This window comes from Trachurus japonicus, chromosome 11 (assembly GCF_045865225.1).
Source record: "Trachurus japonicus isolate A0001 chromosome 11, Traja_1.0".
Classification (NCBI taxonomy): Eukaryota; Metazoa; Chordata; class Actinopteri; order Carangiformes; family Carangidae; genus Trachurus; species Trachurus japonicus.
Genome location: NC_140917.1, coordinates 28735242 through 28751342, shown reverse-complemented (window position 1 = coordinate 28751342; position 16101 = coordinate 28735242). Strand labels below are relative to the sequence as shown.

At 41.6% G+C, this 16101-nt stretch overlaps 1 protein-coding gene across 48 annotated transcripts in view; it reads right to left on the bottom strand.

The window, feature by feature from the left end:
- The window catches only part of adgrb2 (adhesion G protein-coupled receptor B2), a 230935-nt gene that overhangs the window by 23465 nt on the left and 191369 nt on the right, over positions 1 to 16101 (bottom strand). For 12 of the 48 annotated variants that reach the window (XR_015037151.1, XM_085792186.1, XM_085792196.1 and 9 more), the window contains 6 exons: positions 13149 to 13234; positions 10561 to 10659; positions 7633 to 7732; positions 6142 to 6213; positions 3729 to 3821; positions 1184 to 1462 (listed from right to left, as the gene is read on the bottom strand). Coding sequence is in view for 46 of the 48 variants with exons in the window: in XM_085792186.1 (XP_085648312.1) it covers positions 1184 to 1462; positions 3729 to 3821; positions 6142 to 6213; positions 7633 to 7732; positions 10561 to 10659; positions 13149 to 13234 (729 nt within the window). In the remaining 2 variants the exon portion in view is untranslated. The remainder of the gene's footprint in view (positions 1 to 1183; positions 1463 to 3728; positions 3822 to 6141; positions 6214 to 7632; positions 7733 to 10560; positions 10660 to 13148; positions 13235 to 16101) is intronic. The other 36 variants (XR_015037152.1, XM_085792221.1, XM_085792231.1 and 33 more) reach the window with 6 other exon arrangements.

The window sequence follows — 16101 nt, the reverse complement described above, 5'->3', positions numbered from 1 at the left end:
GTCCTCCCTCATCTCACCACAGAGCCTCCTCCCGTCCTCTGTGGGATTCACTTACAAAAGCCTTTGTTTGGATAATAAACTACAGATTTTAGACAGTTTGGGCACGCCACAGAGGCAAAGAGAAGAGGACAGGGGGAAATAAAAAAAATGAGAGAGAGAACAGAATATGTAAAGGTCTCAGAGGAGCAGAAAAGCTCTTAGTACGTAAATCACCCACAGCATCATACTGTAGATGGGTCTCTACTAAATGAGCAAATGAGGATATAAGGATATGAGGATATCTCCCTTTTTCTCTCAGACTGTCTCTCCCATCCAAACTGAGTAAAACAAATCATCTTTACTTTAACTATTCCCGCTCTCCCTGCAAAAGGTCACAGATTTTACCAAACACTTATTTCTTATGGGAACACAGTCCTATTGACTGACTCCTACAGTGGAGACCAAGCAAACATCCTACAATATGAATGCAAAAAGAAACCAACACAAGCAATACTGTCTATTCAAATAACTATTCCAATTTAGATTCAAAGATGCAATATGTAATCAAAACAAAACAAAACTTTAAATGCAATGGCAACTTTTGTTTGTTTAGTTTGATATTTAGTTTCACATAGGGTTATTTATTTGCCGTCTTGCTGAGAGTTAGATGAGAAAACGGATACCACTCACAAATTTAAAGCAGCAGAATACCTTGTTAGCTTGGTTTATCTTATCTTAGCTTAACGAACAGGCTAAAAGCAAAAGACAATTTCTATCCAACAGTGACAAAATATGGCCAACAGCACTTCTAATCAGCATGTTTATATCTTGTTTGTGTTCAAAGCAGTTACGTGTGAAAATGCATGTTGGCTGGGAGCAGTGACCTTGTGAAGTCTCTGCTCGTTGCCTAACAGTCCCATGATGAAGACAAGATTTCAAAGGTCACTGTGCCTTAGCAAGAAATAGTCTAGTGTATAACCCTCTGTAGAAACACACTGTAGTTTTAATTAGTTGCTTTTCTGAGTCTCGCCGTAAGAGTGGTATTGATCATCACATGTAACTCTTGGCAGGAAAGCGAGGATGTGCATGCTTCAGAGAGTCAAATTGTCTCAGGGTATTGCTTTACAGATTGCACCTTCGTCCTTCTACGGACTTGACTATTCATAATCATTAACAAATAATGTCTCCTCTACAAGCGACATACTGGTTGGCTGCCGATGTGGTTGTGGGTGTGGTTATGGTTATGAGCGTGGTTGTGGGTATTGTTCAGGATGGGGTTATGCTCGTGTGCGTGGTTGAGGGCGAGGGTGTAGTCTAGGCCGGGGTTGCTGGTGGCACGGAGCAGACTGTGGTAACAGCCCTGCTGGCATGCTGGGTGGCACGGTGTTTGGAGCTGCTGAGGGTGGCAACCTGAGAGGCACATGGACGTGCCGTAACGCAGAGAACCACACTGCTGCCCACAGTAGCTCACATTTGGACATTTCTGATGGTACAAAAGAAATGAGTGGAAAACATAAAGTTGGGATGTTAGAGGAGGAGTGTTGGAGAGTAGAGAACAGCACTGAGATTTCACCGGATTAAGGGGAGACTACAGGTGAATAGGGTAAAAATCTTAGATAACAGATATCACCATGAAACTTCCCAAGTTTATCACGCACATTAAGACAACTATTTTTTGTATTACAAGTTTTGTCAAATTGTATGTTTAAATATGTAAATGAGGGAATATCTGATGAAATATGCGCTAATTTGCATACATTTCCAGAACCGAAATCTGAAAAATGGATAAAGCCCCTTTCAAAATTCTTGTTTTATTTTGTTGACGTATTAGAGTCAGAAGTTTTTCCAGAGGGGATTTTGGATATCTCTTTTTTATCACTTTGTAAATGAGAAAATACTGTTGCACCAGCCAAAAAATCCAATTTTACCATGTTTTTAGGAATAAAATGTTATATAAATCAGGCTGTGAATGATATATCAACGATCCCCTCTGTGAAAAACCTTCAGAATATAGACAGGAATAAAACTGGAAGGTTTGGTGTCTCTAAGTGCTGCTGAAGTGGAGATTTCTTACTCAGAGTCTGAGGAAAAACTCATTTTGAGAAAATGGCATTTAAAGACTTGTACTGTAAAATTGCATAGATTGTTAATGTAAATGATACTTTTATAATTAGTTGTGGATAAAAAGGAAATTAAATTTTGGAGCCTACATAATTGTTCAGGAGAGAGAGAGCTTTACAATGACACCTGACATGACATGGGTCACAGCACAGTACGTCACAGTAGCCTGTTAACTTTTGGCGAATTTAGGAGAAATCTACTTACGAAAGTGGAAAAAAATAGGTAAAATGACCACTTTAATGTGGATGTTCTACCATTTCTTTTGACTTTTCTGAGAGAATACATGTTAAGGAAGAAAAATAGCCCAAAATCTCAAAATTGATCAGTCAATGAAAAAACAGTGTTTTTGCCTGTAGTGTCTGGCCATTTTTATAAGGACGGCTGTGAAATAGCTTTAACAAATATGGGTATAACTACAGCTCTGCATCTTTCTGATGTCTCTAAATGTCAGGGGTTTAACACTGTAATGAGATTTCCTCTGAGTATAGCAACAACACCTGAGAGGATGGTGCTCACTGTAATTATGATGCTGATATTACCGGTGGCAGCCCCACCAAATTATCCATCACAATTAATGCTCTCAAGGGTATTCGCACAACAGTTGTTCACGCACATGTGCTGCTGCTAGAACATTTCTTCAGAGTCACTTATATCAGAAAAAAAAGGAAAATACTAAGAAATCAAGGAGGTTTATCAACTGTCGTCCTTAACTGCAACAGTTGGCATAGCAACAGCCGACACTGCGAGCTGTGTGCATGATGACAGTACATTTAACCAAAAATTAAATAAGTAGAGTTTGGCTGTAATGCTCCTCTTGATTATGAACACAGAGACAAAAATGTGGCATAATGGGTTCCCTGTGTAAAGTGATGGTTCCAAAGTTTAATCTCGATAACCTCAGAGGGGCGTTCAGAGCCAGCCCATAATCATTACGGCAAACAGGTCTGTGGGAGAAATAAAAGAGAGCGGTGATGTGAGAGTTGCTTGTGCTCTACTGGTAGCAGTGTGACCGTACTGACATTGGCAAGGCAGCTCAAGTCTATATGATTTATCACACTATTAGCCACATTTGGAACACATACAATAACCTTACAGGACCTCTGTGCTCTTCAAATAAAGACGCAGAAGTTTAGGTGAAAAGTAAATAAAAGTGCTGATGCATGTGTTTTGGTAATAGATGGAAGTCCGGTGGGCAATATTGAGCCACTGAGTAACTGAGGTACAAACTGCGAGAACGTGGGAAAGGCATTAATATCAATTGTAGCAGGGTATTGTTTCAGAGGTGGTACAGTATTTGTTGACAACTTTTGATGGCCTAGCACAGCACCAGGCGAGCTTAGTTTCAACTTTGTGGTGAAATTGCATTTCTGTGGAGAGTGAAATCAAACATATTTGGAAAATAAAATCCAAAAATGCATAATGCATCAACAGTAATGAATTTCTGTTGAGGTAAAAATGGTTAAGGAAAAAAAAAGAGCGAGAGAGAGCCAGGTATGAGTGTGAGCACTTCAGTAAAGGCAATCACGCTTCTTTCTACTGGGGCTGAAGCTTGCAGGATGCTCCGGCCTGGTTAATGTTAGTCCCAGACTAATGGATTGCAATGTGGGGTGAAATGGAATGCTATTCACCATGATCTGCACCTGTCCATTCTTGCAGGAGTCTGGTGAGTTTTCGCTGTCGTCTTTACATCCCCCCATCCGACAGCGCACTGCATCCTGCACCTGGAGGGAGGAGAATAAGGGGTGGGGAGGGAGGGTGAATATAGAGCGGAAAAAAGAGGGAGGGGTAAAGAATGAGGAGGGAGAGGAAACAGATGATGCAAAGGAAAGAAGTTTGCGGTGGAACTTTTTCTCAAGTTAGTTTGGCAAATATTGGAGCACGGGGAACTCACTCCTCAGACATTTTATATTCTTCATCTTTATCTTGGCAATGACAGATGTTCAGAGAATACTAAATTATGTGGAAATGGCAAAATAAATGGAAACGCCATATTTTTTCCGCAAAGTGCCTCAGCCTGTTGCTTATATAACAGTCGGTGGAGTGGTATAGAAAACACACAGCGGTACTTCAAAGTGTCCTATTTGAGCCTTGTGAGATCAGTGGTACAGAGTCCCAATTAAAACCAGCAGCAGGGTATATAGATGTTCTAACCTCTGGGCCTTTTACACTGTCATATTGTTTTTCTTCATCCTCCCACATACGGCATCTAAGCAAACACACACACCAGCCCACTGTCAAAGGGCCGGCTCTTGTAACACAGCTCAAATCAAATGGATCCCTGTGCATTATGTTTCACAGCCAACTCTGAGACCCCCCCCCCCCCATCTGGCTCTGTATTATAGATATCCTGGTTCCTTGCTGCGGAGCAACATCATTTCTCAATGTTGCCGCTGTCAAATCCCATAAGATTCTCATGCATGGAAACGAGAGTGCTCGTGTAGGAAGCGGTGCGAGTGCGAACGTGAGCATCTCCACTCTCGCTGGGTGGTCCGTGTGTGCGCGCACGTGGGTGTGCGTAGTTACAAATGGAGTGGATTTGAGTAGAAACCATGTCTGATTAATACTGCATGGGCACTCGTGTTGCCTCCACTGTTTCCTTCTGCCTATTTCTTTCCTTTATGTCCATCCTCATCTTCAGTGACATTTGTTCCCCCTGTGCTCTGCCCGTTATATGTGTGTGTGTGTGTATTGGCATAGCTCATTCTGGCTTCAAAGTGAAGAGCCCCTCTATGAGTCCACACCTCTCTCTCCACCTTCCTCTCCATTTCCTCCTCCCCTGCTATCATCCCCTGATTCGCCTTTGAATCATGTTTTTCTTCCCCCCCACAGATCTCCGCATGCAATTTGTCTTCCCTTTGGCCCCTCCTCATTTAACTAAATCTCTCCCTCATCCTCTCTCACAACAACCCACCCTCCCCCACCTGCAACCCCCTTGCTACACTCCCCCTCTCTCCCAAATCAGAAAACATGGACACCTCTAACATCACACATGTTCCCTTGCTCACCTCTCCTCTCCTCCAAGGCCTCTCAGTCCTTTCATTCCCCAGCTAATGCAGTGGGAGCCATCATGGAGCTCTGCACACTAGTTATGCTCCCTGGCACGTTTCACGGTTTTAGTTCACTTCACATAATATCACACCCTGTATTGCCTCCTCTTGTGTTTTACTCTGCTTCCTCTTTCTCCACCTTGCAAGAACCCCCCCCCCTCACACACACACACACCTTGACACTCCTCTCCTCCTGTTGTTCTACAGCTACGAAGGATTTACGCTCACTCTCTCGCAGGGGATTTTCATACATTTACAATAAATAATTCCTGGATTTACTGTACCCTGATCCCTGCTGCTTTTGTGATATTGATTTAATGCAGCTAAGCATTCTGAGCATTTAAAAAATTCACTTACACTGTGCGGCGCATTCAATATCATAATGATCTCTTGGTATAGGCAAGGCTGTGCAGTGGTGCACATTTACAATTATGGGAAACTGATGACATTGTAAATCCATTAATGTAGCTGCTGCAATTGTGAGCAACGCCATAGTGAAATGTGTGTGTATGTGTGTGCGCACGTGTCAGTGTAAATGTCTGTCTCAAGGGCATGAATACATGTACTGTATGTGCATAATGAGTTTAAAATTCAGCATCCCTGGGGGCACAGCAAAGCCTGTGGCAAATAGACACTAGGGGGTATTAGTTAGGGACTTATCGTTTTATTCCATACAGCATCTTGGTAAGCTTCTTAAAGCGGCCTTGGATCAGACGGACAATATTGCACTGTCATACTGCATTATGAAGAAGAAGCGCCGCAACATAGGACATAAATACTGTGCTAATCCTTCTCAAGTCTGATCCGCTCCGTGTTCTGCCGTGACTTTAAACTGACCCGGAAACTAATGCGACATCTGTGAACATGAATCCCACCTGTCGAGGTGGGCAAGTGTTGCCAGGGTCACTGCAGTGCAGAATTAGAGACGTGTTAATTCAACCTGGGTGGGATTCATATTGACTTTGGTTAACAAAGGGGAAGACACTGGACTCACCTCCCGGCGCATCGCGCAGTGCACAGTGATGATGACAAAACCTTGGACGGAGTCAAAGACGGCAAAAAGAACCTGGAGGGGACATGAAACCTCTGTTAGTTACTACAAGTTGTTTACACCACACATTTACACACATGTGAAGTGTCAAAATAGAGGTAGAAGTTTGATGTTGTTGTGTTGAAAATAAAAAAATAAACCAAAGAATTGATAATAATATGTGTGTTAATTGGCTTTTGACATCACAGGGGTGAAACAGTTTATGGTAAATGTTTTCCTCGACAAAAGATGCACACATGAGATCTTAAACTGAGTTGTTCACTTCACATTCTTCATGTATTCAATATTTTGTTGGCTAAAGAGCGCTGTTCCATCTCAACATGTTTGCTGAAGCTATTTGGCATTGCAACATCTGTTAGAGAAAGGAGAGGTATAAGAAGTACTTTAGTGCTCGATTGTAAAACTTCTGCTCTCCCCCATGAAAAAGCCGTTTGTTTACAGCTGGAAACATTTTTGATTTTCAGTGTTTTTGATTTGAGTTATTTTGGGTTTGGTCATCTCAAACTGTGCTGAGGACTAAGATGTATCAGCATTTCTTTGAGCTTGGTTTACTGAGGCAGTCATTATTTCTGACTTTGGTGCATCTGAAGAGCTCATGAACCAGAATGTGCATTATGTTACCATGACAACCAGCAACCATGAGCTGTTACCACACCTTTATTCAAAAACATTTTTGATGTTTCTTTCGCCTTTTTCGCTAACTCGGTGTGTATGAAAAATGTATGAATGCTCTTTGATGCAGGGAAAATCGGTTATTTCCTGTATCCCTGTAATACTGTAGTGAAATGACTCGGTAATCATTAGAGAAACACACATATGGGAATGAAATGAGTCAGCTGGATCATGTTTATTCATGTTAAATTGTTGCAGCCATTCATGCTTTCTTTCATAGACTGTATTTCTACTTGTGATCTTGACACTCAGGGAGATACATGGCAGCTTGTTCTTTTTAATACTATTTTGATATTTATTCTGTGTCTCCTATGGCCTGTTCTCCATTTACACACTGGATTTTTCACATTTAATCATTGTGTCTTGATGTCAAAATGTAATAAATGTCAAAAATGGAGACTACCTGAACTTTGCTGACTCATTCGACATTCAGGTTACTTTTCAGATTCAGTGGCTCCTGACATTTTAGATAAAATGAGCAGAACTAGACAGAAAGGAAAACCCACACCGGCTGTTTAGGAAACACACCAGCACTCACTGTTCTTGTATGTAAAGCCCATATGTTGACATTTTTTTTAGTATGCATCACTGTTATATTTCTGAACATACATGAGCATGAATTCTACTGAAACCTAGCGTACCTTATCCACTCCTCTGTGACACCTCCAGTGTAAGCTGAAACGTCTGATCTTTCTCTCTCTCTTTTCATAGTGTATGAGTTACAGTGTGTGAGCATCTGCTAGTGTTTCTGAGACACTTCACCTGGAAGAGCGTGGAGCGTCGGTCAGTTATGGCCAACACGGCTGACATCCAGGTTAATGCCAACAGGGGAAGAACCACACAGGAACTCCACAGAGAGGCCCTGTCAGAGAAGAGGAGGAAGAAAAAGACAAAGAAAGAGACAGAGAGGGGAGAGGGGAGAGGGGGGGCAGAGGAGGGGGGAGGAGAGGAGAGAAGGAACACGGGGTTCAGTCTCAAACCAGACAGGCCAGCTATGATGAGTCACATAACTCCACTTCTCGCACATACACACACACACACACACACACACATCAGTCACAGATTCAGTGGTGGGCAATCTGCGGCTGATTGGCACACTGAGGTTTCAGACTTAATATTCTAACTGAGAAGTGGAAGATGATGTGTAATCATGTAGATAGTTACAAGACAATTGCTCACAATTACATGGCTGATGCACACTAAGTGTCATGCTGGCGGACAGACAGTGAGACGATAGGAAGAGGCCCAAAAGAGAGAAGCGGGCGAGGGGATGGGGTGGGGGTGGCAGGCCATTGACAAGTACTGACACGGGGGGGGGGGGTTCTGTGTGTGTGTGCAACTGTGTCTATGACTCCTCAGAGTCAGACACCAATTTAAAATGTTCATGCTGTTTGAGCACATATTCATGGTTTTATAACCGTCAGTGTGACAGACAGACAGACAGCTCCATGTAGCTTCCCTGAGATTCAGCATGTGCATGTCCCTGTAGAGGTGCATGGCCACGGGCGATGAATAAAAGAGAATAAGGAGCGATAAAACCAAAGCTGCACTGTCGTCTCATTAATTTGTAAAGTTTCCAGCTGTTGTGGACTGTGATGTTAACCACACAATATGGTTGAGTAAAGTAACAGAAGCAACCTACTTTCTATCTCTAACACTGTAAGTGCACCTCATTGTAAATAAAGTGTTTTTTAATGGGTCTTTTTCAAAGAACCACAAAGTAATTTTGAAGTGAGGAAATGCGTGGAAAGCTTGGAACTGTTTCATCACAATTTTCAAATAAATACCTAGGCAGAAAATAGACCAAGCTTCCTGTATGGTAATGCAACACAGAATTGTTGAATAAGTTGGTGTGTTAAAAATGCTATGTGATCTACAGTATGTAATAATAATAATAATATGATATATGATATAGCACAGACTGTGTGCTTGATAATTGCTTTATGCTGAGAATTTCTGCAAATACATTATTTCCAGTACCTTCCAAGCTGAACTACGATACGCAAGCGGCAAGAAAAAGTGCAGTGAATAGACGTGATCACATCTAATAACAGACTCTATGTATTCAGCAAATCAGCAAGCCAGAACTGAGATCAGCAGAGCTTGAACAAAAAAAAGTCTGATGGCCCTGTGTGCTCCCAGTGACATAAAAAACTAAACATGTTCCTTCAAAGAGGCAATCTCCTCCCATTACATCAACACAACTAAGAACAGAGCTTTGCTTTAAACAGAGTGCTTTTCCAGAATAAACCCTGAGTCATAATGACAGATTTGTACAAGGGCAAAGTTAAATGTACACTGGATTGTTTGCAACAGTAGAATGGGAGGAGGGTTTTCAATTCAAGAAATGGCCACAGTGCTTGCACTGGGTAAGAAACCATGGTTATGAATCTCTTACTAACAAAATACTGTCTTAAAATATACAAATGTTTTTCTTGTTATAATATAGAAGTCTCTTCTCACAGGAGATGGTGTTGAGATATTTTAAGTACAAAGTGTAGCGTACTTGTATAGCACCGCTAGAAGTCGTGTATGGTATATACGTGCATACTTCTTTACATCTGCCTCCATCTACTCAGTGTGTTTTCAACAATCATGTTCAGGGTGGTTCTACTTTGTTTTGAATCCTGAACGACATCTTATAGCAGCTATGTGAGTCTATGCTATGTCTGAGACTCTTGCTGCAGTGTTTGAAAAAAAAAAAAACATGTTAAAAGCCTATTCTGAGATGCTGTATTTTACAGGTCCCATATTTTCCAGCTAATCTTTCTGGAAACTTTCCTCTTAACTGTTATGTAGTTGTAAATTACAATGAGGCAACTTATTACTAATTACTGTATAAGGGGAATGTAGAGAGTGTTAGGTGGAGCATGTATTAAGTAGCTGCTTTTTACTGTACTGTATATTCACATTTAGGAAATTAACAAACACAACATTATGTAGTAAATGGAAAAACAGAACAGCCAAAGTATTGTGACTTTTAGTCTCTAGCGTGGGACTAAATACACTCCTAATTTGGAACTATAAATGTCCCACACACAATGCATTTTTGTTAACAGACTGTGTGGCACTCTTCCAGGTCCATTGGTTTATAGAACAGGTGGAGTATCCCTTTACAAAACATGGCACACTGTGACACAAGCAGGTATGTGATGTCACTTTGTCACTTTTGCCTTAATCTAATGTTGAACTCAGATTTGATGTGATATTGTGAGCACCTGTTTGAAGTGATGAAGTTAATATGAGCAGAGCCTGGAAGCTGAGACATTTCCAGTAATGTGTTCCACACCAACACAGTTTGCATAATTAAGAACCTTCCTGACACTGCGCTGGACTGAAGTGCTAAGCCTCTAAAACGCTGCACTATATACAAGTTTAAACAAGCTCTAAAAATGATTCATAAATACTGTTTGACGCAGGTCAGGTTTGTTCTGTGTGACCTGAGCAAAATCCTCTGCATCAAAACATACTCTCATTAAACAGTGGTGGGTTGCAGTGCAGGTGTTTTTTCTCTTCATTGGTTTGTTTTCTTGTTATCCAGACAAGTCTGAATGTCATCCTGCATCATTACCGACAACCACAGACTCGGAGGATGGAGGAAAGAGAGATAGAGAGAGGGGGGAAGATGGAGAGAGGATGACGAAGAGGGAGAGATAGAGAGAAGAGATAGAAAGATGAAGATGGACTAACATGGCGCTGCTGGCAGTCGAGCTGGACAGAGCGGTGCTCGAGATCACGCCACACTTGGAGCATTTCAGGAGCAGTCGGCTACGCGCCTCCGCTGGGACACTTTAGGACATGTGCAAACACACAGACACACACATAAACGGACACGCACACACAAACACACATACACAAAATCACGTGGGTGGGTGGGTGTGTGGTGGGGATGGGGGTGTGTGGGAATACAAGTCCCAGTGATGACAAGAGGTGAGTGTGCAGGTGTCAAGAGTTGCAAAAGAACCAAAAAGGGAGAAAAAAAAGAAACAGAGAAAGAGAGAAAAAGTGGACACAACAAAGAGAGGGAAGGGGGGGAGAAAAAAAGGGGGAGGGGGAGGGAGAAAAGAAAGACAGGCAAATTAAAACCAGATCATGAAAAAGTAGCAGCAATGAAAAACAGTCAGAATACAAAGATTGATTCAAAGCAAGTAGAGAAGAACGTGAGACAGACATTGCAATGTTACAGCAGAGCCATGTGGACCAACAGATTTACAATGACACAGACAGGAAATACACACAAGCAGTTTCTTCCACTGCCAGTGGGTAAGTGTGTGTGTGTGTGTGAGAGAGAGGGGGGGGGGTTATCTATCTGTACATGTGACTGTGCACAATGAAGCTTTACTGGGGTGTGTGGGGAGAAAAAGACTCCTTTGGTTGTTTACTTACAGTTGACTACTCAGATGGAGAGAACTGTGTGTGTGTGCGCATAATGTTTGTGTGCATATGTATACAGTATATTGCGAGTGGAGAATGATGAGTCCACGCAAAGCTATGCTACATTAGCGCCCCATCACAGCTCATTGCCTTGGTGCCAGCCACATCCCCACGGCTTCATAAGGAAATACATTATGCTAATGACAGCCTGTCCTGTTAGCAACACGACCAAATACTGTGTGTGGGAGCACTTAGATACACGTGGGAGTGTGTGCGTGTGCGTTAGGGATTCTGGTTCACACTCCAAAACAGTAGTGGCGTTAATGCACCTTAACGTTGGTGCGCCCGTCATAAATGCCAAAGAAGAGGAAGAAGAAGCACAACACGAGTAGAGCGCCAAACACGAGCAGGCAGCACCGCCGGGAGTCACTTGTGTCTAGTTCACGTTAGGGTTGCTAAGAAACATCAACTCCCTGCATGCATTGCATTACACTAGACAGGAAGTGCTCACTGATACTTCCAAGGTCACCGTTCAACAACTTTTTTCTCATAGACAATAATGGGAAAAGAAGCGACTATAAAACGGTGGATAGGTTTTTTTGAGTGTCACAACCCCCGCAAAACGACTCGTTTCACTACCAGAATTTGATCCATTCAGTCCGATTACGTTTGGAAAGTCTAGAAGAGCCGCACGATTCAATTATTTTATTCCCGTTCTAGTTAGCCCAGAGCTAAAGCGGAAGTTAGCCGGCTAGCTCGGCGTAGCACTAGCTCGGCTGAAGTCAGTGCACCCACTTTTTTAAAAGCCCGAATCTAAAACCGAATCCAAATAGAGCACTGGCTGTACACCCCTAGTGGGTGTGTGTGTTTTCATCTATGTACACACTTCCGAGAACCTGAGTGGAAAAGTGCCTAATACGAGGATAACACCAATGATCTTTCCTGTGACAAAGAAGGGCACGTTTGTTTGTGTAGGTGTGTTTGTACACATTAGCTGCTTTAATCTCTGTTGCATCACTAGGTAACAAAATCCAATCAACCCAGCATCAATCCGTAATGTTAACTCTTGCAGCTATACATGGATGATCAATTTCAATTTGTGCTAGAGATAGACACTGGAAGAAATATAATGAGAGAGAGAAAATATGTAAGAGAGAGAGAGAGAGAAACAAACAACTGAATCAATAGGTATGGAAATGAAAAGATGGATCAGGCTGCAAGAACTGAGGGAATCTCCACGTTTAGGATTAGTAAGGATGATTAACTGCCAACTGCCTCAATAGAGGTTATGCTGTAGGTGGGTGCATATGAATACATGTCATAAATGTATGCATATCATGCGTGCGCAGCGCATGTTTGTCTGAATCGCATCGGATTTCAATAGTGCATAGTGGTTTGATCCGCATAATCCTGGTGTTTACAGTATATAATTAGGTTTCCATCTGCAATTGATTTTGACATCCACTATATCCAAGTATGTCACATAACACTGAGAGAATTGGATGGAAACCATACTGTATGTATGTGGAAGTGATGGTGAAATTCTGATAGATTTCACAGAGCAACAGAACAGAACAGATGTCTTGTCATTACGTTGCCAAATTGGATCTTCTTTTTTTTTTCTTACTGGAGGCACAGGTGTACAAGTTAGTGTGTGTGTGTGTGTGTGTGTGTGTGTGTGTGTGTGTGTGTGTGTGCGCAGAGACCCTTGAATGCAGTTTGAAGTAGTTGCCATGAAAATGCTGCCCCCGCTCCCCCCACCTCCCTCTGAGTGTGTGTCTGACAGACGGTAAAATTTAACCAATGCAGCAAATTTGTAGTCAAGTTGTGCACTAGTGTGTGTTTCAAGGGAGTTAATGTGCTCTGTGTCTGTGAGGTGCAATGCATTTAGGAAGCAAACTTACCCCGCTCGCTGCTTTTTAGACTTGTCTGAGATACCGTCTCGAGACATCAGCTTGTTAAACACCACAATTCCAATGAGCATATTCACCTGAGAGAGACAGAGAGGAGAGTTTGATAAGGATTTCTGTCATAGACGGGCTGCCAGCAGGGATTCCTCTCGTGCACTGGAGCAGCCTGTTCTCTATTTCTTTCTCAAGGTTTCAGTGGAGTGAAGATGACTTTTTAATTGTCCCACATACGAGCGACTGAAAGTGACTGTGCTTTTACTGTGATGGCTCCAAGGCTGACTTATTTTTCCATTCATTTTCCTGTCTCTTCACACACAGCACATGGCAAATGGATTTCAGAGCAACTTTGAAAAACCGCTGTAATGAAGAAACTATTGGTTAAAGTCTCTACAGACAAAGCTGGACATAAAAACCTCAAACTCACACTGTGCACATTCATAATGCTGCTTAAACTGTTCTTAAATTAAACCAACATTGTCAGGACATATAAAAGCATTTTAATTGATTTGATCATTACTTATTTTAAAGAGCTGACTCGGTCTAACCAGATAATTCACACATTAATTCTCCTTTTATAAACATTTGAACCGTTACGTAAATGTCACTGGTGCTTAAAGTGCACAAACGGGAACAGAGACACAAATCTTTTATGATAGAATACAGTTAAAATCTTCTTGTTCAACAACAAAAGCCAAATTAACGCAATAAATTACACAAACGTACAACTACTGTATCTATCAGTAACACTGATACCATATAGACTGACCTGGGTGCAATGCTGTTGTGTAATGTATGTCTTTTAATCTGCTATACTTACTTATGTGCTGTGCTTTAAATTGTTTTATTGGTTTTATAGTTTTATTTCAATGCACTTTATTTTTATTGTTTTTATTCTGTTTTGTTTTATGTACATTTTATGTCCTATGCCGATTGTATATTTTATGTTTAATTTTGTACAGCATTTTGGACCACTGGGTTTTTAAAGTGCTTTATAAATAAAGTTATTATGGTATGGTTTGGTAAATATCATTTTGCTAATTCTTGTGTGTTACTACCATCTCTAGGTTGGGATAAAGCTGGGACAATTGGCAGGAAGGTGCATCACATCATCCATGTGTCCACTTGTGTCAAGTCAATTTAAGCCAACACCAGCTCCACTCCCATCATGACAGTCCGTTTCCCTCTGACAACTGACCATGACTTTGACATGAGCGGCTGTCAGGCGGCCGTACAGGGTCAGAGCTATTACTGTCTATGAGTAGTTGGGAACTCTGCCTTTAAGTACCGGTAAGTGCTCAAACACGCACTAACTACAGCAGTCTATATACAGTATAGTGATTAATATCACTCTAAGCAGAGATATTTCCATTTGTAGTGGCAACATTGAGAGAGAAAAAAACACTGGCTATCTCTCATTCCAGCTTCTCTTACTAATGAGAAGCCCATAGCTAAGCTCACCAAACATCTGGCAATAGTGACCGAGTGATACAGATTCTGTTAGACACACGCACACAGAGATCTGAGCCAAGGCTTCACACATGTAGACCTCCTCTACTCTGAAATCCTGCCCATCTGGGAGATTTTCTATGCTGGCGACATTTTCTTATAATCCTGATTACCAATATTTCCTTCTACTATTTCTTCCTCCCTCTGTTTCACCATCCATCTGCTCGTGTACTTTTGATTTTCAGCGATGAGGTGCATAAGAAAAAAAAAAATGACACAGGCACTCCAGTGCATCCCTATACTGTGTATGCATTGCCTTCTTCCTTATCAAAGTCCTAAAGTGAATGTCTGCTTGGATTCCCTCCTTCATCTGTCACCAGCAGCAGCTTCTGCCGGGGCTGAAAAATCTTATTCTAGAAATCCTGAGGAAAGAGCTGAGTAGATGAGCAGTTCAGGTCTGACTTTCATGTGGTCAGTTGAATTTCCAGTTTTTGCAGCTTCTGCAGAAGCCAGATTTTTTTTTAACTTGAAGCCTATTTCTTTGCTGCATCTACGGTATGTGGTACATCTGGCAGCTTTTACAATTTGTGAAAAAAAAAAAAACCTCTCCCTCTCTGATCTCTTCCCCTCTCCTGTGTGTTGCCGCTGACAACCACCTATGATGTGCCAGATTGCGAGAGCACTATTGTCATGCCAGTCATGTCTGGCCGCAGCTCTGTGAGTCAGCATCATCCCGCTCTGCTATTTGCCCAAGGCCAGGTTCATTAATTAGAGAAGAGTCCTGTGGGAAGGTCTGTGTTTCTCTGCCCGACGTCCCACTCTCATTACAGCTGTTTGTTAGAGTGGGGCCACAGCAACAACACCAGGGGCCTGGGGACCAACACACATCGACATTGTGGAGGCAGAGATGAAGGAAAGTTGGCAATGTACCAACAGACACCAGACACTGATAAACAACTTACAAGGATGACTGTCCTTTGATTTTACATGACGGCTGCTGCCTTTGACTTTCTACAAATAAAAGGGGCCAAATGCCTCACGTTCATTTGATTTTGATTTTTTAATTTCCCCCTCGTGAATTTAAGCATATTGCGTTTATTTAGACAAAGACTGTGTACTTTCACACAGAATTGTGACTAAATGTGGGTTTTTATACAGCATGTTCTGACTGTGCACCCTATAAATGACAGTGGTATTAGAAGTCACTTTATTTTCATGGTCTAGATAGGGATGTCACGATTACTTGTTTTCGCAATTAATCGTGGTATTAAACGCCACAATTAATTAATCTTAAAGATTCCTTAATACTGTTACTTTCCAAAAATGTCAGAACCATATCGGCAGATGTGGCGCCAAAATAAAGGTAAACGCTCAGATAGTGGTCCATTAACATTTAATTGGTAGGAATTTAAATGTTAGCGTGTCATTTGTAATTTAATAAAAGCAAAACAAAACAAAACGATTAAAATATATGTAAACATTTGGTAAAGATAACAATTTA